This window comes from Capricornis sumatraensis, chromosome 7 (genome assembly GCF_032405125.1).
Source record: "Capricornis sumatraensis isolate serow.1 chromosome 7, serow.2, whole genome shotgun sequence".
NCBI lineage: Eukaryota > Metazoa > Chordata > Mammalia > Artiodactyla > Bovidae > Capricornis > Capricornis sumatraensis.
Genome location: NC_091075.1, coordinates 46,921,069 through 46,948,857, shown reverse-complemented (window position 1 = coordinate 46,948,857; position 27,789 = coordinate 46,921,069). Strand labels below are relative to the sequence as shown.

The 27,789-nt window shown below is 42.3% G+C and overlaps 1 protein-coding gene across 1 annotated transcript in view; it reads left to right on the top strand.

Annotated features, from left to right (window-relative positions):
- Nucleotides 1–27,789, top strand: part of CCDC149 (coiled-coil domain containing 149) — a 115,470-nt gene that overhangs the window by 40,599 nt on the left and 47,082 nt on the right. Inside the window, exons 2-4 of the mRNA XM_068975119.1 lie at nt 5,295–5,456; nt 7,183–7,221; nt 22,255–22,362. Coding sequence (XP_068831220.1) covers nt 5,295–5,456; nt 7,183–7,221; nt 22,255–22,362 — 309 coding nt within the window. The remainder of the gene's footprint in view (nt 1–5,294; nt 5,457–7,182; nt 7,222–22,254; nt 22,363–27,789) is intronic.

The window sequence follows — 27,789 nt, the reverse complement described above, 5'->3', positions numbered from 1 at the left end:
GATGGGAATAGGCATGTAAGCATTGTGGCAGCTTGAACATTTACTGCATGTAACGTATTTTCTGTTTTTCCTTGCCTATATAAGGAAATAAAAATCTAATAATGTCCTAGGTTTGGATAATTAATTGAGAAAGATTTGATTTTTGCCACAAGTGTGTCTTCGAGACTATATAGAGATTTGCAAGGGTGACTTTAAAATAAAAGGCAGTTTCTGTATCTGATATCCTTGGCCCCCAGATATGTTTCTGAGGGAGGATTTTTGGCATCTGAAAGGAAATACAGTAAGCGAAGTGTATATTGTGTATCAACCCCAGTAGACTTCTGGGCAGCAGCAAATAATCAAACACATTGATTTGTCTTCAGCAAATGTATGAATATTCACAATCAGTGGCATAAGACAGTAAAACTCCTCACATCAGCTGAGGTCACCAACAAGATGTGAACACATTTTCAGTTTTCAAAACTTTGGGCGTTTCAGAAAAACCCATAAGGGATTGTGGAAATTATGTCTTATTATCCAGGTATCATGCTTTTCCTTCTCAAAATCCCCAGGATCATTTATCCATTTAAGAGACCAAATGTTTGGCTTGGTGCCTAACACATACAAGACACCCAGGAAATATTGCCTGAATGAATGATTGAGACCAACTACAATTTATAGAAAATTGTTGCAACCAAGCCTTTTGAGAAAACAGCCTCTAGTCTTATCCCATTTCCTTTAAGTGGATAGAAACCTTGTTGCCTCTACTTGGCTCCCTCACAAGGAGCAGAGGAGAGGGATGCTCATGAATTCTTTGTTTATTTTTTCCTTCTTCCTTCAGCCCTTGTATCTAGTTTTAGAAGAGGGTGGGTGAAGAGATTCTAAACATAAAAGGAGCCAAATTTAAAATTCCCCTTTCTTAGTTTCCCTATGCTGAAAATACCAACTAGATGTAGTAACCAACTCCATGAATATTCTGATTGTTTTTTTCACGGAATGCTTGGTTTGTCAGAAATTGGGGTTTCACAAGCTTGGCTATACAAAGACTTGGATTCAGATTCTAGCTCTATTAAACCCTTAGCATATTACATAAACTCTTTCAGTCTCACTTTCTCATTTAGGAAATGTACATTGAAATAACACAGTAACCCCCCTGCAGTGCTGTGGGGATTAAAGGAGATCATCCATGGAAAGCATTTGACATAAAACTATGGTTTTGTTGTTGCTAACAGCAATAATAATAGTGATAATAGCAATCCTCCTCATCACTGTGGTAACTCAGTAGAAGCACAGAGCAGGGCAGATTTGATCTCCCCAATCTGGCTACCTTCATACTTTGCTCTGGATCGTGTTAGTCAGGATGGGCTAAGGTGTGCTCTGATAACAAACACCCCCTACTCTTTGTATCTTAACGGTACAAAAGTTTATTTCTGGATCACACAGATTACTCTGTGGACCCAAATGACTCTTCAGAGCAGTTGTCTGCTGTGGTTCCATGATCCAAGTTGTGCTGGTGATTCATACCTTGACCCTCGGGGTCATCCATCCTGGAACTGACTCGTAGTCCTCCGGTTCCCCTTTCCTGTATAAAGCAAGTTACATGGTTCTGCCTTACTCCAAAGCAATGGGGGAAGTACAGTCCTGCCAGATGCCTGGAAGTAAGGAAGAACGAGAAATACTGGCGAGAGGTACTAACAACAACCACGCAGACATTTAGCCTTTTCTCACTCTGTCGTAGATGGTTATCACAAACACAGTGGTTATTGCTTTGCCCTGACAACCCTTTCCAACCAAGTGGCCGTCCTGAAGTTACTGCTGCAGGTGATCTTTAGAAATCATTGAGCTAACTCTGCCCTAGGTGAGGTAGAGGAGGCAATTGCTAGGCACTGGAAGTGAGTCATGCCTCCTGAATTGCAGCCCCGCCCCCAAGTGTTTTCCCCAGCACCCTGCACCCCAGTGATATTAGATGAGATGTTGAAATCATGGGTTCCTCAGGTTAGGAGGCACTCTTGGGAACCCTGCTCATTTTCCAAGAGTGGAAACTGAGACCCAGGCAGCATGAGTTTGTTTTGTTTCCTGTTTGCTGGGGCTTTCCCAGGGTCCCAAAAGTCATGATTAGCCCATCACTTAACCTACATCTGCACGGAGGCCTCCTGGCTCTGCCTGGTCGTTTGCTACTGTCCACCACTTCCATCAGCCATACTTATCCTCCTTTAGAAGCGGAGACGCCCCATACACAATGATTGGCTTGTCTCGCTTTCTGTTCTATTTCTGGTCCCTTCTAAGGCTGAGGCTGGACCTGTGCATTCCCTGGTTGTTCAGAACGACCCATGGAGGAGGATCTTCAGCACCTTTTTCTTTCCTTTTTGTCATTTGTTTTTTGTTTCCAATTGGAGGGACCGGAAATAGGACAATTTAGCAGTTGCTACCACAGGGACTAAACGGTTACCATTTTAGAAGAATGAGAAATTCCATCCCATTCCCCAGTACACCCCACCCCCACCCCACCCCCATATACCTCCCATAGTTTCTATTGATATTTTAATGAGACTGCATGTAGAAGCTCTTTGGCCAGATGGTAAAATATGGTCCCTACTTGTACTTGTTCAGAACCCTTCTGTGCTATAAAAAGGGGGCTCAGACAGCCCTGAATGGCTCTGAGACTGAGGCTTGCCTGGAAATTCTGGCCTGCCGCTGGCCTTTCAGTCTCTCCAGACTGTGTTCATTGTTTCTGACTTCACAGTGTGAAGCTGAGGCCTCCAGAGCCTGGGTTTTCAAAGTACAAGTGGAGTAAGAATCACCTGTGCCATGTGCTAATAGCAGATTTCTGAGCCAACCACCAGAGGTTGACGATTTGGGCAATATGTGAGCTGGGGGTGAGCAGTCTGAGCCCAGGCCCAGAAATCTGCATTTTCACAAGCATCCCAGGGTAACATAGAGCAGGGCTCTGGTTGATACCAGTGCACCAAGGTGGCAGAACTACAGAGGAGGTGTCCCGTCTTCAGCCAGAGCAACAGCACTTGGAGCTATTTTATAAATGAGGCTTAAGCCTAAGGCTTGTTCTGCTGATAGAAACAAATGACATGGAATAACATTTTTGCAGTTCACCATTCTAGACCACAGTAAGCAGAAGAAAGAACCATCCAGCAGTGGCTTTCTCAAGACCATACTTTTCTTGAAGTGGCTTCATCTTTATACAGAATGAGTTTCTTATGCTTTGATGAAATTTATAATTGTCTTGTTTTCCACACCCTAAAAGCCAAACAGCAGCAATGCTGCTCCTGAAATCCTTGGTCCCTGGGTCTTAGGCACCTCTGTGCCTGTTTTCTACCAAGTGTCTTAGACAGAGAGGGGATGGATGTCTACTTCTGCTCTTTACAGCTTCCAAGGCCCAGTTTGGGTCATGCTTTGAGAGAGAAACGGCTTCTCTCTTGGACCCTCACAGACTGCAGTTCAAGGTTAGGGAACTTGAATTCCACTTTGCCAGTAAGTGGTGGCCCTTACCTGCTCGCCTTCAATAGACCAGACGTGACTATAACCTTGCCTCCTTCAGCTTATAATGTCTACACATGACTGTGATTTTCTTCCCCAAAGTGGGAAGAATTGGAGTGTATGTGGGCCCTTAGATTTGGATCTGAAGGGACAAGGGCGATTGTCTTTGTGCCACTGGTACTAACAGCACTGCCAACTGAAGCTGCTGATCACAGGCAAAGAAACGAAGGCGCAAGGGTAGATCTGTTAAACTGTGTGTAAATGGTATTTTTTCCTGTGAAATCTCAATACCTCCCTGAGGACACTGCTGTTCAGGTTTTTGAGCTATTCTTCTCTGATATTTACACGTTGGGGATTTTACTCTTGAGAAATCACTGTGGCAACAGAACCATTTGGCTCCACGAAGACGATGTCAAAGTCTTAAAATCTGGGACATTTTAAGGCAGGATTCCAACCTCATTACTGCCTGGAATAAGATTCATCCAAGGTGGAAGTGTCCTCTCTTAGAACTCAAATCATCTCAGAATGGCTTTTCTTTCCCCTTTGTTTTTGAAGCTAAGCAATTACTTTTTTTTTTTAAGGAAAAAAATGTGCTAATGCACAAAACTCTCTTTTCCCCCTTTCATTTATTTGAAATTGAACTTAACAAAGTCAGTTCCAAGCAAGCACTATATATGAGTAATGCTTTTTGTCCATAAAAGAGCATTGACTCGAATGGTATGGGAGTGCTGATCCTCTGTCTGCTTTGTGTGAGCGTCCGTAATGACAAAGTGCTCATGTCAGAGTGTATAATGAAACTATAAATTGTTTTCATGAATGCTCTGAATTTGGTCTTTTACAGGGCAAATTCAAAAGGTATTTAGTGCCACATCTCACATATGAGAATAACACCAGACGGTGCAATAGACCCAGTAAAAGGACAGAATCCCAGTCGGGCTCACACTGGCCCAGGTGGTGGGTGATTGTCAAGTGAGGGTCTGTCCATCATTGGGGGAGTGGGGCAATGGAGGGACGAAGATATCCTGCAACTCTGAGGAAGAGTTCCAGCAAGATGGAACTTGACTTTGAGGGGATAATTCAGTGTGACTAAAATATTTCACTCATAAAATTGGTCTCTGGTTGGTGGGTATCTGCACTTGAATCCTGGAAAAAAGTGTGCACCTCTGCCCGATTTTAGTGAACAAAAACTCTCAAGTGAGAAAATGTCTGCTGGGTTGCATGGGCAGGTGCAATCTATTGTAGTAAAGTATAGTTTGGTCAAATTATTTTTATTACATTTTTGGTATTTTTTAAAATTATGGAAATAATATAGGTGTATTCTAGAACATTTGGCAAACATAAAAAAGTATAAAGATTAAAGAAAACATGCAAATAATTTTGCTACCAAGAAATAATTATTAGTAATATACAGAATTTTTACTAAATTTATGTTATATTATTTTGTAAAATTTTAATAGAATTTTAACAGCCTTATCAGGATATATAAATACCTTTTGAAACAAAATTTGGCATCCTGTTATCTAACTATGGAATTGTTTAAAAGGATTGTGCTCTTTAACTTACCAATTATTTTCCCTGTCTCAGTTGGCCAAACTTCACGAATGTCCATGGTTTTGGTTCTGTCACAAGGGCACTGTGTCAGGTACTTTAGCAGCCTTTGGGCTCGTGTGTCATTGAATGACAAATGTCTCTGGGTATATGATCTCTGAAGACAAAAAGCAACAAAGCAAAATCAACCGTGCAGAGTGTGTGAACTCCAACGCGGGTGAAAGGAAGGAGGCTTGATGACAGGTCTGAGTCGCATGGATGTGTTTTTTCTGCAGTACCTGGTGTGTAAAAGGAAGCTGGAGAGTAAGAAGGAAGCCCTGCTCATCCTTTCCAAGGAGCTGGACACATGCCAGCAGGAAAGGGACCAGTACAAACTCATGGCCAATCAGCTTCGAGAGCGTCACCAGTCCCTGAAGAAGAAGTACCGCGAACTCATCGTACGTATTACCTTATGGTGGTGTCCCCGTTTCCTTGTGGGGATAGAAAGAGGGGCTTTAAGCATGCGATCTCTTCCAAAGAGGGCTGAATCCAGACAGTTACCAAATGGAAAGACATGAAAATCTTTCACGTTATCAGGACATGAAAGTCATCAACCCCGCTTCCTCCACACCCAGTACCGTTTGCTGGTTGATAAGTGTATGCTTCCGGATACTTGCTCTGGCAGCCGTGAATGTGCACGCGTATCTGAATGTGTCTGCGTGTGCCTTATTTACTTATTAATGAATTGTATGAAGCGTTTTTTTTTTTTTCTGGAGGATTCATGTTATAAATTTATGCTAATACAGAAGCCACTGACTAGCTGCATGTGGTTAAAGTTTCATTTTGAATTAATTAGAATTAAATAAAATTGAACACTCAGACTCGTCATATTTCGTGTGCTCAATCGCTATAGTTGGCTGGTGGCTACCGTATGGGATTGTGTTGATATAGAACATTTCCATGCTGGCTGCTATATTGGACAGTTAGCTGTGGGACATGTCCCTCATTGCAGAGACTCCTATTGGACAGCTTTATATAAATGTTACTCTAAAACTTGCTCTTTTCGCTCAGCACTTTATTTTGGACATCTCTCTAGGCCATATATACAGATTTAACTCATTAAAAAATATTTGCATAGTAGTATTTCCATAATTTTTAAACCTTTCCCTCTCCTGGGCAATTAGATTTTCTCTAGTTTTCATATGGCATAATTTTTAAGGATGCAAATTAAAATGAATTGGAGGATACCAACTGCATAGTGCTATTTTGCATTCTCACTTCGTATTTTCTCACTTATGCCATCTCTTTTTTAAGTGCTGACACTATTGCTTACATTTAACCAGCTTTGCTGGGGTCATTGAATTGTCCTCAACAGAAATACAATAGAAAGATTCCTAAGGTTAAAGTAATGTTGACTTACATGAGGACTGCATCAGATATAGGACTACTGTTTCCTGAGCATTTATCATTTACCTGAGATATTTATGTATTCCCAGATGGCGCATGAGGGACAGAAATTATATCCTTTTAAAACAAAAATCTGATAGGGCTAGAAGTTCTCAGTTAGTTTTCTTTTATTTTGGGCATATCCTGTCCCCAAATTGTTCTGCCTATAGAGAAAATTCAAGTGTATGTGTATATGCACGTGTGTATGTGTGTCCACTACTATTACCTTGAATCTAATTATTTAAAAAAGGAACTCAAACCAAATGAAATACTATTTCAGTTTAGTGTGCTCAAAAGTAATTCTGAAAAATCTAAGTAATGAATGTATTTGGCTCACATAGGTTTAGAAAATATATCAGTTCAGTTCCGTTACTCAGTCGTGTCCGACTCTGCGACCCCATGGACTGCAGTACACCAGGCTTCCCAGTCCATCATCAGCTCCCGGAGCTTGCTCAAACTCATGTCCATCAAGTCAGTGATGCCATCCAACCATCTTATAGAAAACATATAGACTGGTCCTAATTGAAAGTGATTCTTTAGAGGTTTTCCCAAAATAACTCTGGTTCAGTTTACAGTTATCAGTTTTTAAAGTATATTTTAGTTTGGTTCAGAACATTGCTGGTTGCAGGGGGTGGGAGTGGGGAGGGTCTGAATTTAGTTCACAGTTCAGTACAGCTCCTTGAACCTACATATATCTGATTTTTTTAAAAATAAAATGTAACATTGGTTTCTTTGTAGGATGGAGATCCATCACTTCCCCCTGAAAAGAGGAAACAGGTAAGATTTACTCCTGACCTTTGGTAACTCTTAGGATGTTTGTATTGGTGTCTTACAACAACTGGAGGATCAGGGAATCCCAAAATGTGTAGAGAAATCTTTTAATTTCTCAGAGGTGTTTGTATTACTGGGGGGAAGTGTGGTTGAGAAACACTGACTACAAAGAGGAGCTAAGGGTTGGGTGAAGGAGACACAGTGACATCTAACAGGATAGAAGAGGGCACACATGTTGAGCGTGTTCCCTTTCTTGTTGGGACCCTGTTGAAAAACCACGAGTTGAGAGCGTACTGCTACCGGGCTTTAGCTCACTGTTCCATGATGAATGTCATTCTGCCACTTCAGACTTTTAAAGACATCTTACCAGCAAAACTCATGAGCCATTTATGTTCTCTCCTGAATGATAACCAGCATTGTTTATTGATGAATCCATTTCCCACAGATTTTAGGTGCCCACTTTTATCAATGAACAAATCCTTATCTTGTGTATATGTGTGTATGTGTGTTTCTGGACTTTCTGTTTGTTCCACTGAGCTTCAGTACCATCCTACTTGTACCACATTATTCTGTTTTTGTTTATACTTTCAATACCTGTTTGAGCTATTCTCCTTAGCTTTGCTCTTTCTTTTCAGATTTCTTTTATATATATATATATAACTGACAAATATTTTATCAAGTCCTCCTCTGATCCCCACCCCACCCAAACCCATTCCTGTTGGTATTTTGATTGGAGTTTTCTTAAATTTATAGATTGATGTAGGGATAGTTAACACTTTTATAGGATTACATCCAGGAATATCATACATCAAATTTTTAAAATCCAGTTGTATTCATACATATATATATTGCTTTTTTCAAAGATATCTTGTTAGCTGTTTCCTTAACTTCACAATTTTCTATAGTGACACACCCTGACTAGTAACCTTTCATGGGCTTGAAGGCAGCCTGGATGATGGTGATATTAATGTTGTATGTTCCATGTTATGGGAAACCCGCTGCACCAGAGCAGGGCTTCAAAACTGGTGGATGAAAATAAGGACTCAGAAACTGTTTGCTGTCTTCAGAGCTGTAATGGCTCTGCCAACATCCTGTTTTTGTTCATTGATCATATACCTGGCACAGCATATAAACACGTAAGACTCATGGCTGCGTAAACTGTAGACACACACACACACACACACACACACACAAACACACACAACATTTACTCTTAAATAACAATTCAGTCCTATGGTTACCCTTTCAGGCATTCAGTTCTGGTCACTCCCATATTGCTTTCCTATTTTATTTGATTATTTTGTAATGCTCCAGCTTTGAGCTAATATCAGATTCTTCTATGGAGCTAATTGATGGTTTTTTCCTAAACAAAACGATGTGGAAATTTATCATAAATGTTTTAAAATTGGGATCCTTAGTGTGGGATCGCTTATGTTTTTGTTTTTGGTGTCTGTGAGCTGTCATCTTTGCCACGATTTTAGGGTTTGTTAGTATTCATGAAGGAGTTTTACAGGGTAAGTGAATTCACGTTCCGTGACTTTATAATAAAAAATTTACATTGACTGAAGAGAATCTGATGAATTCCAGTAAGTCTGTCAAGCTGCATTCTTACAGCTCTGGAAACAAACAAACAAACAGGTTCAATGTCCTAAGTTCTGGCTCTGTAGCTTTTAATATGGCATTTAGTTTCTGTCCCTTTAGGATTTAGTGTGGTGGTGTGAGCTTGGGCTCTGCACCCTTCCTGCCTGTGATGGATGACATAGGATGGACTGGGGTACCAGGGACAGACATTCTAAACTGCTCAAACAGTAAAGGAGTTGATACCCTTGCGTAACCGCGAGTTGAGAGGTAGTGCAGGTCTCGGGTGCTGTAGTGTCCTGTACTCATTCTCTCTTCTCTACCATCCTTACCAAAGAAACATACAGTGAATCAAATCTTGGATTTCAGATGGACCATGAATACCTTTTTAGTATAAGACTGTGGGACTTTCCTGGTGGCTCAAACGGTAAAGAATCTGCCTGCAATGCAGGAGACGTGAGTTCGATCCCTGGGTCAGGAAGATCCCCTGGGGAAGGAAATGGCTACCCACTCCAGTATTCTTACCTGGAGAATTCCATCAACAGAGGAGCCTGATGAGCTACAGGGCATGGGGTTGCAAAGAGTCAGACATGACTGAGCAACTAACACTTTCATTTTCACGTATCATGCAATAATATTTACTTAACTAAAGCAATATTGACTGTTAATGTGAAGTTCACATTGAGCTGGGAATCGTATATTTTATCTGACCATTCTATCACTGTGCTGATTTTAACATCAGTTTCTTCTTGAATTTAGCATCAGCTTTCTCCTGAGGCCAGTTCCCATAAGCAGGAAAGACCGAAAACCCACCCCTGGAATATAAGCCCTTCCCTCCAGTCTCACTGGGCCCGTGTAGGATATGTCCTTCTTCCTGGTCTGAGTGCTCACTGGGAGGATACTATTCATTAATTGGCTTAGACTAATCACCGGGGATGGAAGGGCCAGCAGTGACACCCACTAAACTAATCACGTGCCTTGGGAAGTTTCCTTTCGGGGCCTAAGACTTGGTGAGACTCTACTGAAGGCAGAGGAAAAACCTGGGGGCCCCTGAGTGCTGGTGGTAGCTGGTCCTGAGGCCGGGCTGCATTTCTGCCTCCCAAGGTGGCTGCTCACCCAACCCTTCTGAAGTTCTAGGAGCCAGTAAATTCCTCTTTGGGCCAAGCTATTTCAAGCTGCCAAGTGTAACCAGAAGAATCTACAAAATGAGAATAAATATGGTGCCCACTGCATGGTGTGGCTGTGAGGAACAAAGGAGATAACAAAAGTAGAGTCTTCAGCACAGTGCCTGGCGCAGGGTGAGGATCGATGAATATTTATCATCCTCTCCCCCTCCTGATCATCCCTTTCTGTTTTAACAACTGTATACTTGTATGCCTTTGTCAGGACTCTTCTGGTAAGGACTCTTCTCTCTAAGAATGAGCCACCATGGTTCAGTAAGAGTTTATGGAACACCTTATGGGTATCCTGTGCTGATTAGACACTAGGAACACAGGCGTGAAAAAAGTCAGACCCAAATCCTTGAGCGTGTGGAACCTAAATGGCTCAAGATCATTGTCATTTGCACCTCTTGTCCTGGCATAATTTTATTTTTACATAAGATTTTTTTGATGTGGTTGTCCTACTCTTTTTGTGAACCCATGGACTGCAGCCTGCCAGGCTCCTCTGTCCATGGAATTACCCAGGCAAGAATACTGGAATGGGACCATTTTGAAAGTCTTCATTCCATTTGTTACAATATTGCTTCTGTTTTATATATATATATTTTTTAGATAAATATATATATGTTATATATATATACACATACATATATATATTTATATATATATATATTTAATATATATATATATATATATATTTATATACACACACACATAGAGAGAGAGAGATAGACCAGGAGGCATGTGGGATCTTAGCTACCCAACCAGGGATGGGACCCACACCCCCTGCTTTGGAAGGCAAACTCTGAACCACTGGACTGCCAGGAAAGTTCCTGTCCTGACATAATTTGTGTTAGTGGTCCCTTCTCTCTCCAGAGTGTCTTGATTTGGATGATAAATAATATAGTTACCTTAAGTCTCGTAGAGATGCTGTGAGCAGACAATAAACAAAATGATTAAAATATATAGGATGTTAAATGGTAGTCGGTGCAATGGAGAGAAAAATATAGCCCAAAGCCAGAGAAGGAATTCTGGCTTAGTAATGGAAGAAATGTATTGATAAACAATGGGGCGGGGGGAGAATAGTTCTAGTATTTGTGGAAAAATTCTTACCTGTTTAAAATACAGGTTTTCAAATTTTGTTTACCTTTAGTTGATTTATAAAAGTATGCTGTTGGTTTTTGGGTGGGCAAGGGTGTTCAGATGCTCTCTTCATTAGCTCAGTGTGGAGACGAGCACTGTTAAATTTGCAGGTGCTGGTTACAGTGAAACTTTCCATTTGGCCAAAAGCAGATAGCTTTAGCATCTGTCTGCTGGTACTGATGAGAGAAGCACAATTACCTTCTTCACTTTTTCATCAGCAGGAACGAGGGATAGGAGTGTGCACCCTGACCTAGTGTCTTCTGTCTTATATCATGTGTTTATCCCAAAGGCAAAACAGTAGGTGAAGTGTCTACCCCTACAGCTGCAAAGCAAATGCACCTGTGTTAGCAGAAGGCATTGGAATGAGAACCAGCTGCCGGGGCAACAGATGGGACATGGAAGGGGGTCAAGAGATCCCCACATTGGAAAAGGGGAAGATGCAGCATTGAGGATCTCATCGGCCACAGGCCTTGAAACCATGGCTGCGGTTTCTTGACTTGAAGGAGGGATTCCTATTTCCTCCCCTCTTCAGCTCGGAAGGAGAGATTACTATCATCATCACTGTCTTATGGACTGAATGTTAACATCCCCCCGCCCTCGCCACTAAATTCCCTTGTTGAAACTCTGCTCCTCAGTGTGATGGTGTTAGGAGGTGGGGCCTCTGAGAGGTAGATGAGGTCATGAGGGTAGAGTCCTCGCGAAAGGATTCAGCGCCCTTCTGAGAGTTATGAGAGAGCATGCTTTCTCTGCCATGTGAGTGCAAAACCAGAAACCTACCACCTGAAAGAGGGTGCTCCCCAGAACCTGACTATGCTGGCACCTTGATCTCCAACTCCCTGCCTCTAAAACTGTGATAAGTAAACTTCTGTGTTTTATAAGCCACCCAGTCTGTGGTGCTTTGTTGTAGCAGCTCGAGCTGCAAGTTCTTCTCAAATATAGGTAGGAGCAGTACCACATCTGCAGCTTTGCAGTGCTTTGCGCTCTCCAGAGGCCGTGTGCGTACGGTGTGCCTGCGCACATGAATCTATGTATGTGTGTTGTCTCCCAGCTGGCTTCTGCGGCCACATGGCAAGTTAGGCCTTTCCTAAGGTTGAAAGGCAGCGCCCTGTATGGCAATAGATAAAAGCTGAGGTTCTGGCATCCAACTTGGGGAATTCAAGTATAATACTTTGACTTGCTGACTGGGTGATCTAGGGCAAGCTGTGTAACCTTTCTGAGACTCAGTTTCCTCCTCTCCGAAATGAACATAATCATGAGATAGATTCATACAATTTTTATAAAGAATTACTGTGATAACATGGATAAAGCCCATTGCCTTGTGCTTGGTGAGTGCTCAGTGGTGGTGTTATTCAGTTGCTCAGTAGTGTCTGACTCTTTGTGATCCCATGGGGTGCTCAGTGGGTGTTGGCTAATTCTTTCATTTTTCTTGTGACTTGTCCAAGGTCATACAGCAGGTGAATAGAACAGGACTAAAAATCCAAATGTGCCAGTGTGTTGTTCAGTGTTCTAATTTAGGTTTTTGTTCCTTATTTGACTCTGAGGCTGTTTGAATTGGAAAGAACATGTGTTCAGTCACTCACTCATGTCCGACTCTTTGTGACCCCATGGATTGTAGATCGCCAGGCTCCTCTATCCATGGGGATTCTCCAGGCAAGAATACTGGAGTGGGTTGCTATGCCTTCCTCCAGGCCATCTTCCCAACCTAGGGATTGAACCCAGGTCTCCTGCATTGCAGGCAGATTCTTTACCATCTGAGCCACCAGGGAAGTCCAGGAAAAAGCATAGTCAACATTTAATCTGACCTGTTTTGGAAATTCAAAGATGAAGTGCTTTGTCTGAAGCCCTCTGCTTAAGCAGTGGTTGAGAACCAGAAACTGAGCTAGAAATCTTTATCTGTTAGGCCAGTGTTCTTTCTTGTGGCAACCAGTGTCTGGTCATAATATCTACCTGTTTTTTTGTCTCCTCCTCTCAGAATAGACAAGAACATTCATGTTTGTAGTTCTAGAAATATGGTTGTCAATCGAGGCTCTCTTTTAGAATTTAGAATCCTTTTTAAAACAACTCAATTTCCAATGGCAAATCATCTGTTAAAGAAGCAGTGAAGAAATCGTGACAACAGTGATTTCACTAATAGCTTCTCAGGGGATATTGAAATGAAAATTTTTTCTCTATACTCCAGGCAGAACTATACACAGAGCACCTCTCTGCAGTGCAGTGCAAGATCACCAAAAGATCTCAGATGACCCTTTAAATATTTTTCTTTTGCTAAACAAGCAGTTCCTCCAAAGGAGATAAAGGGGAATTTAAATGATCTGGGGTTAATCTTCTTATAGGTTGGGATTCTTTGGGGTCATGGCAACACAATTTCCCCCTAGCAGACTCCTCCTTGAATAAACAATGAAGCACATCTTTGTCTTTGCCTGTTTTGATTTCAAGCCGAGGTACCAGGGGAGGTATTCCTCTTGGTTCGGGAGGGAGCATTTGCTTTCTTCCCTTAAAAAGTGATGGCTTATTTGGATGATGACATGCGCCAGAATGACAACCCTGGAGAAATCAGAGCACAGAATGACCCTTTTGTAGAATGGGAGGGAGCCTTTTGCTTCAGCAGAAAATCTTCTTGGTCAATCTTATTTTAGTCCCCCATGACCACAAATCAGAGCAACTTTGTGTATGCATTCCAGTTTGATGCTCAGAACCTAAAACTTCCTTCAAAGGTCTTGCGTGCTTTGAGACATTTCTTTTTATAACACTTTGAACAGTACTGCTTCACTGTTACACCAGGGAAACTGGGAAGAAATCCAGGGTTCAGCCTGCGGGAACCACCCCCTCCCCCAACACACACAACTGTAACTTCATTCTGAGCGCTGCCGCCTCGTTCTCGGAAGCCCTTCGAGTCCTTGCAACAAGTTTTATCAGGAAGGTGAGGGCTTCCCCCCATTTATAGATGGAGCGATTTAAGCTCAGTGAGTCTAAAGAACTTGGGAGCTATTACAGGATCCACCAAAGTGGCAGATGCAGAACCATAATGGCCAAGATTAAGCAAACATTTATATAGCAACCTCCTCAGCCCATAGAAGAGCATTTGCCTGTGGGCCTGGAAATGCCTGCCTTCGCCAGTGTGTGTTTGGAGATTGTGAGGTGAAGAGCAGTTGGACCAAGGGCTCCTTACGCAGCCAAAAACTCTGTGTGACTGTGTAGAATGAACTTTCTTTCCGGTGGTGGTTTTTTGTAAATAAGAAAGCTGTTGCTGTAGCAGAGGTCATCACTTTGGCAGTTGCTATGAGCAGGGGGCCATTGCTCAGCAAAGCAAGTTTCACTCTGTTAACACAGGAGTCGTTGTAGGACCAAAGCAGTGGAGTAGAAATTGCAATTAAATTTGCTATCAATCACACCACTCAAGTATACTCCACATTTTCTCAAAGTTTTTTTTTTACATATTCTTGCTTAATTGAGTACGCTACTGGAGGTGTGAGTTTTAAAGGGTTCAGGTGATAAACACCATGTAGTTGAGGAGCATTTTCTAAATCTGGTCTCTTCCTCGCAGTTAAAAAAAAAAAAAAAGTAGTCTTCTTAAGGCCACGTTTTTACCTGCCTCTCTCTTATTTTTTTTTTCCCCTCCAATTTTTAAATCCTGGTGTTGATATGTCAGCTAGCTGAGAAGGCAGTTACAGGATTTTCTGGTACACATCACTTTTACATTATGATGGAGAATTATGAGAGTCATTATGATGACTTTTCCATGGCTAGGTTTCTGAAGTGGTATATGTCTAATAAATTACAAAGTTTTCAGGATAACTCAAGGGATCGTAACTGAAATGTTGCTCCTTTCCCCTCCAGGTGGCTGAATTATTTAAGAACTTGGGTGAAAACACGTGGTCTTCCCATTTTGCTGCCCTTCCCAGTGTCTGGTTAGTGCAAGGTTGGAAGGTTAATGTTAAACTTTTCATCACTTTCTTTCATTTTGTTTTTATCTGTTGGAGAGGAAAATCTTTTCCTCTACCTTCCTAGGTTCAGTGCATGGGGGCCTGCAAATTTAACTGACAAAAGCAGATAACAGGAGAAAAAAGCAATTTTATAAATGTTTTATGTGCATGGAAGTTCACAGAGAAGAAAAAAAAGTAAAAGTGTTAGTCGCTTAGTCGTGTCCGGCCCTTTATGACCCTGTGGACTGTAGCCCCACCAGGCCCCTCTGTCTGTGGAGTTCTCCAGGCAAGAATACTGGTGTGGGTTGCCATGCCCTACTCCAGGGGATCTTCTGAACCCAGGTTTCCTGCATTGCAGGTGGATTCTTTATTGTCTGAGCCGCCAGGGAAGTAAAACTCAAAAGAATTATTTAGACTGGGTTGGGAGGGGTTTACATACCATTTTAATAAAAGGAAAGGGCATGTGGGCTTCCAGGGATGATAAATTGTGGGACAGTAACTAGAGAGATATATAGGAAAAGTAACAGAAGATAGGGTTCTTTTGGTAAGGTTTGTTTGTACAGACTCATCATGGTGCCAGTTCTCTGTGTCCGGTGATAAGAGATGCTCTTCCCTTCCTGGTACTACAGAGAGGATAGGATATCCTCACAAATAGAAATTTATGCCCTGTTTTTAGGCTGAAAAAGGAAAGGGAGAACATTCTCAGTGTTTGTTGATTCTCAGTTGCCTTCAGATCAAAATAATTCTCATGGCAGAGGAGTATATTTTGGGGTGGCAAATACTGATCTCATGTCCAACTTTTCATTTCTTTCATCAGTGAGAAAATTGGTATACAATGGGTCTTGTCTCCCCACCTAAAAACTTTAGGCCTACTTCTTGTAACTGATATCCTGAATTCCCCTCCTTGTAAACCAGTCTTGGTTACTTGATCTTAGAAAACAGGGGTCCTTCAAAGAGATTGTCATTGCCAATGTGATATACCATTGGAAAAACAAACAAACAAACAAACTCCCACCACTTCTTATAAGTTTAAAAAATGTATTGCATCTATAGTGTAAATTTCTATGTATTTTCTGACATTTATAAAGGAATTCAAACACAGTGGGAGAGGCAAGAGCCAGAGTTTAAGATGCAGCAGGACTTAAAGAAAGCAACGACAGCTCCCATTGTTAATGTGACCAGTCTGCCTCACTGAGAATTTCTGCAAAAATGCAGAGAGGTTGGGGCAAGATGCACACAGCTCTCTCAACTCCCAGACCTCTGCATTTATAACAACTGTCAGGATGTGTAGTCTTCATCTCTGTGCAGAGAGAATTTCCACAAGCATCATAGTCCCCACCCCAGGGGCTGGCCTTGGCTGGCGCTTTTGTGAATATCCATTGTAACTGGGGGTTGACTGGATCCCTGACAAAGGAAGGTGTGTTGGAATAGACAGCCGCCATGTCCTTTCAGCCTCGGGTCTCCCAGCCACGTTTTCATCAAATCTGTCTTCTCTCTTTTCCCCATCACAATTTTAATATAGAAACTCCGAACTAGAAAGAGTGACTTAAATATATAGCTTCTACAATATACTCTAGTATATTCAGCATCCCACTATTATCAGAGTGAAAATGTCAACCTTTTAATATCAGCCTTGGCTATATCTGAATATTTAAAAGAGGCTTCTTTTGAAACCTTTTCATGTTTTGCTATTTATGCTACTCCTTGCCCCAGAGATTTAGAGGAAATAATCTCTCGGTTTTGTTTTCTTCCCTGTGAAACCCTTTCCAGTGTTAGACGGTCTGCCACTTTTTCCCTGACATTTCCTTTACATCGTGCAGCTATTCTAAACTGATGGTCACAGAGTCCTTCTCAATAACACAGAGACAAACGCTCTGCATAGCTGATAAATTATAAGCAGGCGCCGCGTGTTAGCTTGATGGATGGTTATAGTGAATGTGTGTGAGTCATGGGTGTTATTTTTGGTCAAAAGAATTGTGTGAACTTTTCTCCTCTATTTTGAGTGCTTTGAAATGTACTACTTTTCTTTCTCTCTCTCTCTTTTTTTGTTCTTTAAGGTGTTTGTCAAGGAATTAGGCACTGTAACAGAATAGTCATTTTCTAGTTTTCAAAGTTATTGTTTGGGAATTGAGGAGGTGGAAGGACTGAATAGAAAAGAATTGTGTATTGACAAGTAAGCCAGCCTATGAAATGGGAAAGAAAATTACAGTCACCTGCTTTAAAAGGGGGATCTCCCCCACCCTTCCCTACCCCAAGGGTCAGTTTGAAAGCTGGGGTAGATTTAAGGTGAATTTCCTTGGAGGCGAGGTGATTCTAACTAACCATTGTTTTGTAGCTACTGTCGAAATGCTTGACTTTATTTTAGTAGATTTCTTTTTAGCCAGGCTGCAGAGTAAATAATGTTTGACGATCACATCACTATGTCTCTGAATTGCTGTTTCCTAAAGCAGCCCTGTCCTCTGCTTCACATATCTCTGGAACCTTTGATATATAAACTGGGTACCTGCCTTGCTCTTAACACCCAAGTACCAGGAAGTATCTTTGGGCTGAATGCTCTTCAAAACAGGGCCTAAGGACCAGTGAAAGGCTGCAAGCTGCCATTTCTGGTCCCTGTGACAAAGATAAGTACAGGAATTGAGAGCAGGTGTTAATTTTTTTTTAGTTAGAAGATAATTAATTTACAGTATTGTAAAGGCATCTGCCATACATCAACATGAAACAGCCATAGACATACATGTGTCCCCCAACTCCTGAATCTCCTTCCCACCTCCTTTCCCACCCCATCCCTCCAGGGTATCATAGAGCACTGGCTTTGGGTTCCCTGCATCATACATCAAATTCCCACTGGCTATCTATTTTACATATGGTAAATGTATATATTTCCTTGCTAGCAGTCTGACAGTATGTGTGATTTTATGTCAGGTGAATCTAACAAACACTTGGGGCCTTGAGGTCTTCTTCAGTTTGTTTTCCTAGGAATTGATCTCCATTGTATTTTGCACAAATACTGATCTGTGACAGATTGGAGGTCAGGGTCTTTCACCACCAAGAGTTCAAGCTGTGCAGGTTAAGCTATTGTAGTTACATCGGCGAACAAATGTCAGGGTCTTCCCACCCACCTAAGGGGCTCAAGCAGTGATTGATTCAGAAAGATCAGGTCAAGGACGTTGCAGATTTTTGTTGTTGTTGTTGTTAATTTTCACTGTTGCTCCCACAAGCGCTTCCTTCTGAACATCTCTTCCACTGTTTTAAGAGAAGCAGGCTCCCGTGAAGGTGAATTTTGCTGTGTCTCCTGCAGATGGGGTGCTGGGATGCTGCGTGGAGGCGCCAGCAGACTCCCTGAGGACACTTTCAACCACGCACCAGCCAGCACTGGGCTGCTCCTTGCACCCTGCCTCTGGGCCAGTCCCTCTGGCCTGGGGTGCCTGTCCCTCCATCTGCTGCGGAGGGATTATGCTTGCTGAGCTAATGTCTGGGAAGTGTTCTGGAGTTCCCTGGAGGAAAAGGAGAGGCTGCCCGCTTGTGATACTTTGTGCTAGCACAGGAGAGCTGCAAGAAGGAGGGGAGGAACCCAGAAAAGAAAATCAAGAATTGAATCTCTCTACTGCAGTCCCTGGGGTTAACCTGCTCTAGTGGTCTTGAACTGTTTTCCAAAGTGGGAATCTTGTGAGGTGAGAGCGAGAGGAAGCCGGTTGCCTTCACCCTACCTGGAACTTTCCCCAGGATATCCACAAGGCTTGTGCTTGCTGTTCCTCCTTTTTCAAGCCTTGGTTTAATGTGGCCTTCCTTGTGACACCTTCTGTGGTCTTTCCCCAGCACACGCTGTTCCCTTTGCCTGCTGTGTTTGTTTCACATAGCACTCATCATTTAACTCAGCGGTCATTATTCATTTTGTTATAATATAATACAGTTAATATAATGTCATTTATTAAAATGTAAGTTTACAAGGGCAAGGGGCTGTGGACTAAAAAACTCATCACAACTTTGAAAGTAGAGAGTTATCTGATTTGGTGGGAATGTTAAGGACTCTGAGCTCTGGAGGCAGCATCTCAATAGCTCTGAGAAAACTGCTCCGAGGAGGCAGGAGAGAATCAGGCTATATACAAGTTTGCAATAAAGCGGCCAGACAGTCAGTCTCAGCATCAAAGATTGTTGTTAAGCAGTTAGGAAAACCAGATATCAAGCTAAGGGATTTAGTGTTCTTCTATGCATGGGAAGATGCAAGCCTCTGGGCTCACTGAATTCATTCCTTTCATATGCACCTCAACTATCTGGGGCCAAATCCTGTTTCTAGAATGTTTACATCCTTAATCCCTTGTTCACCTCAAGGGGTGGCAGGTGTGGCTTTGGCTGCTTCTTGCAGCCCCCTAACCCCTTCCTCGGCAATCGCCATTGTGGGGTGGCAGCATCTGTCGGATTGCTGGTATAGTGTTCCCTTTTGTGAGCCCCCATTCATATTAGGAGGCCAGAAATCATGGATGGCTGTGACATTTCTTGCCCACTGATATGGCAGGAAATATTTCATTTCACAAGACTTTGTCTGTATTGCTCACTGTTGTATCTCCAGAGTCTAAAAATTGTGCCTGACACATAGTGGGCACTCCCTAAATATTTGTTGTCTAAATGAATGGGTGACTGAGTGCAGGGGCAGGATGACAAAGGAGACAGCTATATCCAAGGAGCCTTTCTGCCAATCTGCCCAACTGTCCACTGAGTGAGTGAATTGGAGCCACTGGAAGGGCAGAGTCAAAGAGAGATGACCAGCCTTTAACCAGCGCCTACGATACATTAAGCACTGCAGAAGATGTCCTAGGTTCATTATTCAATGAAAGTGTCAGTTTACTACATGAAGTACGTATGGTTAGCTCCATTTCATGGGTGAAGAAACTCAAGAGGTTAAGAGACTTACTCAAGGTCACCCAGTCCAGTTAGTGGCAGAACTGGAACCCAACTTAGTCTATGATTCCTTCTGGAGAAATTTCCAAAAGTCGTCTGTTGATCACAGTATCTCTTGTTTCTTTGCTCTCCTGCCTGCAAAATGGGGGTGAATTTTCCTTATCCTTTACCAAATTTTTATCTGATAAGGACAGGAATCTGAGAAAATTGGAAAACAACTATTACAAGATATGAGATTGGCAAATATGGGGTTGAGAATTAGATCACGTTTTTGAATAATGTTCACAAATAAGCAAGTGGAAATCAGGGCTGGGTTGAATCCTGCCAAGTGGGGATGAGCGGGGTTTCTATGCAACGTTATGTTCTATGAACTGGTTTCAGTATTTTGTTATTCTCGATATTTCTCTAGGCTAGGACCACAATCTTCAGACTCAACCTCTTAATTTAAGAAATATTTATGGAGCATCCACTAGGTTCTCGAGGTAGACCAGTAGAGAGAACAAAGTTCCTTGCCCTTTAACGGAGCTTCCCTCTTATTAGGGAGAGAGAGACAGGACATAAACACTGAGCAATAAACATATGTCAACCTATGGCAATAAACAAGAAAGTAAATTACATAGTATGTTAAGAAATGGCAAGTGCTATGGAAATAAAAAGTAGTGCAGGGGAAAGGGCTTGGGCATTCAGGGGAGGTGGGCAGTTTGCACCATTAGACAGTGGTCCACGTGGGCCCTTTGAAATGATGCACTTTGAACAAAGACCTCAAAAAGGTCAGGGAGTGAGCCAAGAGGCATCTGGGAGGGAGAGCATTCTAGTCCAAAAGAACCAACAGAGGGAGCGATGCTGAGATGGGTCCTGCCTGCACTATGCAGGGAACAGCCAGAAGTGGGCTCGCGAGCAGCTGAATGGGAGCCTACCTTGACAGTGGAGATGCTGGATATCCCGATGGCTGGAATATGGGAGATGAAATAAAGCGAGGAGTCAAGCATGAGCCAAGGGTTAGTCTTTATATTAGTCTTTCTCTTTCATTCCCCTTTGATTACCTAACATAACTGAGTATTCCTGGAAGTATTAGCATTGAAGTCTTTCGAGATTTAGCCAACTGCATTTGCACTCATCCGCAATGTCTCTGGATTTGAGTTTCTTCAGCTATCCCAGGGGAGGAATCTAAGATGACTCTCAAACCCCTTGTATGACTGTTTCTGAAAAATGCCTCTTCAGGAGTCATATTCCGATTGCTGGCTTGCTTGCCTCCCTCCTTCCTTCATTCATTTATTCATCAGGAGTCTTTAAAACATTTGCTGAAATGAGAGCACTTCCTGGAGCAATGTCCTTGGAAGCTTAGGAAGGAGGAAAAAGAATCTCTACCTTTGAATAGTTCATTTCTTCTTTCTGAGGTTAGATGAGAGCAAAATAAGCAAGGTGAGAATTAGAACAAATTAGCAAAATTTGAATAGTATAGAAGCAGCAGCCATGGGAGGTAAAGTTGAATAGTAAGTTACAGGCTTGAATAGATGAAAGCATGCACACAGTTTGGGAACAGATGTAAATTCAGGTTCAGGGAATCTGAGAAGGTTGGGAGCATGGTAAAGGATGCTCAAGCAGTCCAGAGGAACCGGCTATGATGTGCTGATGAAGCTAGACTGAGGGAGGGGAGAACTGCCCCTGTGGGCTAGCGGGATCTGGTCTGAGCAGGAAGAAATCTTAAGGAAGCGATGCCATTACAAAGACTGGACTGGAAGGCGCTCATCCTGGCTGTTTGGTACTCTGGGAACTAGAACAGGGGAATAAGGAGGTGAGCAAAGCAGCCCAGAAGGTTGTTCCATTACCCTGGATCCTGATTTCTGCAATCAAGGTACCTCACCGGTCTCTTGTCTAACTGATTTTTTTTGATCAGAATTCTGGGCATTAATGTGGCAAAGAAAAGTTCATTAAACATGATCTATTTGAAGGAAAAAACTATCCAAACAAGGAAATGAAACTTTTCCATTATTGTTGGCCCAAAGTTAGCATTGAAGTCTAGGACTGCTTGTAAGAGTTTTCATGAGGAGCGCTTTAAAAAAAAATGTCAAGTAAGACCAAGTCCTCATCACTTGTCTGTGAGCCATTCTGGAAATAAAGAACATCCCCAAATTGAGGTTCATGGCCAATTTTATTTCCCTCCATGCGGTTGTAGTGGCGTGATTTTCACACTTGCTATATTCGTACATGTGTTTACTCTAAAGGGCTTTGTGTGCTTCAGCTGGGCTTGGATGCTGACTGCAATAAGCCTAATAAAACCTCACATTTCTCCACTCCTCCATTTCTGATTATATTTCATAATGTGTTGATATTTGCAGGCTAATCTTGCACAACTATTGAGAGATTCTCAGGACCGAAATAAACATCTGGGAGAAGAAATTAAAGAACTTCAGCAAAGGCTCGGAGAAGTCCAGGGTGACAATAAGGTACTGTGAATATTTAAAGACAAGAAGCTCTCCTGAGTAATTTTGTGCCATAGGTTTATGTATGGTGCATCAGAAAAATGTAATACAGCATTTGCGTAAAAATTTGTTATAGATTTTTACATTTATAATGGAAATTCAGTTTAGCATTTCTTGTCTTTATTACATTCCCTTTGCATGTATGCGTGCACATGCGTCTGTGTGTGTCTCTGGGTTGCTCTAAAATATTGTCACAACCCATTGTAGAAGTTTCATTATGTTCAGCTTGGTGCTGAATAACATTGTGGTTGAGGGCAAAATAAAACCCAAATGCTATACTTTCTCCCTTCTATACAAATAATGGATTTGTGGCTCAGATGATTTGGAATTATTCACATTCGGGTTTGAATTTTAAGTAGTCATCCTACTAATTATGTTCACATAACCAATTTATTTTATTGCTAAATTTGGCAATTTGTATGGAACATTGCTCAAAATCCACTGCTTGGTATTAATCAAACTCCCCTGTTGGCAACGTTAATTATAAAATATGAACTCATAAACTCCAAACTAAATGTGAGCACTCTCTCTCCCAGCTGAAGCTGTGAACAGAAGTGCAACTGAGAAAAGGAAGAAAAACTACCCAAGTTTAATTCTGTCCCCCGCCCCCCAAAATAATTTCCTGTTTTGCCAAGATAACTTCAATTTTAACTTCTTGCTAGAGGCAGCTTTCACAACAGTGATGGCCTTTGGAGTTTGACTCAAGGAAACTACATGGAAGGAGGAGGTGCTTTCTTGGGAAATGTCTTTTGAATGGCACCAAATCCCCTGACAAATGATGGGCATGCTCGGCGTTGCTGGGAGTCGTTGGTTATCAGGAGGTGCCATTTTGAAAGATGCTCATTCTTTTTTTAAAAAAAATGCATGGAAGTGTCTGGATCATCCAGAGAACCCTTCCATCACAAAAGAGCAGAGAGGATTGTGTGTTTACCGCTGGCTAAAGGGGCTCAACCTAAGGGTGTACTGGGGAGTCTTCTCTACGCAGCCCCTTCTCCACTTAGTCTGTCTTTAAAATTTTTTAAAAACCTCTTGGATTTAACATACTATATTTGCAAAAGTAAGCTCTACTATTCTCAGTCATGAAATAGGAGGTGGACGAGAATGCCTAAGAAAGGTACTAATTAACCCTAGACAAGCTAATCAGGCCTTCCCAAATGATTTAAGCTCTGTAACCTAGATGTTTGGTCAAAAATTAAAGGCCAGGCCTTCTTAGTCACTCCCACAAGTTATAACATCAGAGTAAGTTTTTCCAGAGACTAAAATCAGGGATGTGCAATCCTGTCCTTTAAATCTGTAAAAATACTGCAGGAATTTTGAGATGAAATGGGGCTTCCTTGATGGCCCAGACAGTAAAGAATCTGCCTGCAATGCAGGAGACCTGGGTTAAATCCCTGGCTGGGGGAGAAGCCCTGCAGAAGTAAATGGCAACCCAGTCCAGTATTCTTGCCTGGAGAAGGCCATGGACAGAGGAGCCTGGTGGGCTACAATCCATGGGGTCGAAAAGAGTCGGGCATGACTAAGTGACTAATACACTTGGAAGTGATATAAATCCTCAAAATACTAAAACATTTTGATACGTGATATTTGCATTCATGGTTCTTCTTGACTGATTTTTTTGCTTCTTTTCTTTTTTATTTTCTGGGCTACCCCCAACTCTCCTAAACACACCTCTGTCTCACCTTTTGGTCACCTATAATTGTATCACTTTGTAGGCATGAGATATTCTAGGCATTGACATTTGCAACTGATTTCAAGGAAAGAAAGGGAGGGGGTGTACACATAAGTGAGTGTGTGTGTGAAACACTAAGTGCAGGTCTGGGGCTGTTTTTGCATTGGCACCATCTGAACTTCATGATTTGCCTGCATTCTGGGTCTTTATCCCAGTAGCTGAACACATTTATCAAACTTGCTTTTTTCAACCAAGGTTTAGGATTTAGTGACTCATTTTCATGGCCTGTGAAGTAATTTGCCTGCCAAAAGGTGCAGGGAAGATGCTATAATGTTCAGTAGACCCTGTATCTCAGTATCCAGCCCTCTCCTCCTCAAAAAAGACCAGCTACAGTGAGCCCCAGAAATTCCATTTATTCTCATTTGCATCTAAAGTAATAGGGCTGGTTTATTTTCAGCCCCCTGTGAGTCATGTTCATCCTCTCCCCTACCCTCACCCCCAGTCATCAACATTCAGGCCAGATGACTCATTCAGTAATGACACCAGCCATCATGAGAACCTCAGAGGCCTCTGTTGAAGGGTAGCCATGACTGTGTGGTAGGAAATGAGTTAACCCCACCTTTGCTTTTTATTCATTGCGTCACTCACAGCTCCAACCTTCCCATCACCTTCTGAATCCAGTCTCAGCTCCCTACCTTGGTGTGCTAGATCCCTATTATCTAGCCTCCTAATTTCTCCAGCCACATCTCTTGCCATTAGCCGCCTCGCACCTCCACCCTGCAGTGCTCATTTCAGCCTCTTTCTGGAGCCATACTGCCTTGTGCCTCAGGGCCTTTGCACCTGCTGTCGCAGTCTGGAACACTCTTCCCCTTTACTTCTGCAAACTCCCACTCATCTTTCAGGCCATAGGTCAGATGTAGCCTTCTCCAACCCTTGGGGGCATTCCTGTACGCACCAACAGTGTCCTACTCTTTCCCCTCTGCTTGTACTTTTGTGGCTCTCCTCCCATAAGTGCAAACCCCTTGCAGGCCAAACTCCTGGTATCCGTAGGAATTAGCATTCTTGGTTTGTGATGCATAGATTTTATTTAATAGAGCTTTTAAAAAGTTTAATCAGAGGATAATTGCTTTACAATGTTGTGTTGGTTTCTGCCAAACAACAATGTGAATCAGCTATAAGTCTGCATATATATCCCCTCCCTCTTGAGCCTCCCTCCAACTCATGCTCCATCCCACCCCTCTAGGTTCTCACAGAGCACTGGGTTAGGCTTCCCGCGTTACAGCAGCTTCCCCTCAGCTATCTGTTTTACACATGGTAACGTACATGTTTTGATGCTACTGTCTCAGTTCATCTACCCTCTCCTTCATCCATTGTCTCCGTTCCTACCAGGCAAGTAGTGTGCTCAGTACCATTTTTCTAGAGTCCATATATATTTGTTCTCTTTGACTTACTTCACTCTGTGTAACAGGCTCTAGGTTCATCCACCTTAGTTCAACTGATTCAAATTTTTTCCTTTTTATGGCTAAGTAATATTCCATTTATATGTGTACCACAGCTTCTTTATCCATTCATCTATTGATGGACCTCTAGGTTGCTTCCATGTCCTGGCTATTGTAGATAGTGCTGCAGTGAACGCTGAGATACCTGTGTCTTTTTGAATTCTGGTTTTTCTCAGGGTATATGCCCAGTAGTGGGATTGCTGGGTCATATGGTAGTTTTACTCCTATTTTTTTTTAAGGAATCTCCATGCTGTTCTCCATAGTGGCTGTATGTATTTAATTACAGATCTTTATTGAAGCAATGAAATAGGATAAATGAATGAGTGAATGAATAAAGGAAATGTAAAAAAAAAAAAAAAAAAGAGCAAAAAACTTCAAGAAAGAGGAAGAGAAAAAGGAAAAGAACACAAGAAAACCGTAGACTGACTGCCCGTCTGGTTGTCATCACTAACCTGCTTTGTGGGATGAAGACTAATTTAGAAATCTGGAGAAAGGGGTTAGAAAGCAAACCATTCCATTCAAAGAAAACCCAAAGAAAACCAAACCTACGCTGTGGGACCTGGGAAACCCTGGGAGGGGTCAGGGAGAGCTGTGGCTGAGCCTAAGTAGATGTGGGATAATACTCCTGCTCCTAGACTAGCTCAAGCCTGTTAGATTCAAGAAATAATAATTGATGTTGTTTGATTCCTAACTCCCCATATTCTGAACAGAAGGGCTGATGGCATCATTTTAGAAGCAACTATTAAAGTGGAAATTTTGTTTTGTTTTGTTTTGTTTATCTTCAGGTTAGTTGCCATTTTAACTGATGACCCTTCGCCATATTTTGGGAAGCCCAGATTCTAGACATTAAGTACATTTAAGAAACAAGGTGATAGAAAATTACTTGCCTTGGTTATTTTAAGGTAGACTAATTTTTCCATTTGTTCAGCTAGAGCCTTGTAGCCCTACGTGCCATAAAGCATTTTCAAACAGCCTCTTGAAAGATTTGTTGCCACCCTGGCTTACAAGCCGCTTGGTACTCACACAGGGTTGGCAGGCGGATGGTGGGCTTCCGTGATCAACATCCCCTAGTATTCTCTGAGCATAGCCCAATAATTTCTCAAGGCTCGCAGACAGATAGAATGCCCCAGTCCAAACCAGACAAGAGGTGGGAAAAGGGAAGCCTGGTAGATGTCCTCCCCTTTCTTGATAATTATACCTCTGAAAGATTAAAGAAGGAAGAGAGGACTTACACCTCCACAAATCACCCTGGGGAAAGCTCTTCACGAGGGTGGATTGCCCAGGGTTCTTTGTGTGTCCATCTGTGAGGAATAAGGACCAATTACATGGGAAGACCCAGCAGTGCTAGGACCTCAAGTCTGGAAAGCAGCCCACTGAGAGAATTACAGCTTCCCTTCCTGCCCCCACCATACTCCTGCTTCCGCTTCTGAGCAGACATTATAAAAAGAGAAGATTCAGGGAAAGGGGACCGGGAGGAAGAAGGAGGTCTTTGAGAATTTAAGAATCAGTAAGAGGCACAAAGGGCTTCCCCAGTGGCTCAGCAGTAAAGAATCTACCTCCAATGGAGGAGACCCAGGTCTGATCCCTGGGTCAGGAAGATCCCCTGGAGGGGGAAATGGCAACCCACTCCAGTATTCTTGCCTGGGAAATCCCATGGACAGAGGAGCCTGGCAGGCTGCAGTCCACGGGGTCACAAAGAGTCAGACACAGCTGAAGCAACTGAGCACACATGTGTACAAGAAGCACAAACCAACAAAGCATACTTGAATCACAGATATCCAGAGAAGGGTGGTGAACCTGCTGCTCCTAAGAGGAAGCCCGGCTGGTAGGGCTTTGCCGATTGTGGTATAAACACTGGTGCCATGACATTTAAATATCAGGCCAGCAAATGGAAGTCACTGAATTGGAAGTTAGAAAGCTTGGCACTCCAGAAAGAGCCAGCTCCAGCCTCCCACTGCCAAATGGTATAGTCTAGAATAGTCCAGAAGGTCCACCTTTGGAAACTGCTAGACCAGATTTATATTCTAGCTCTGTCAGTTATTATCTGTGTGCATGCTATTACCTTGTGCAAGTCATTTGTCTCTCTGGGCCTCAGTTTCCTCATCTGTAAAATGGGAGTAATGATATCTCACATAGACTTGCTGTCAGTTTTCATCATTATTCATCAATACATACTTGGGAACTCACTGTGTGCTAATTAATGTTCTAGGTGCTATGACTACA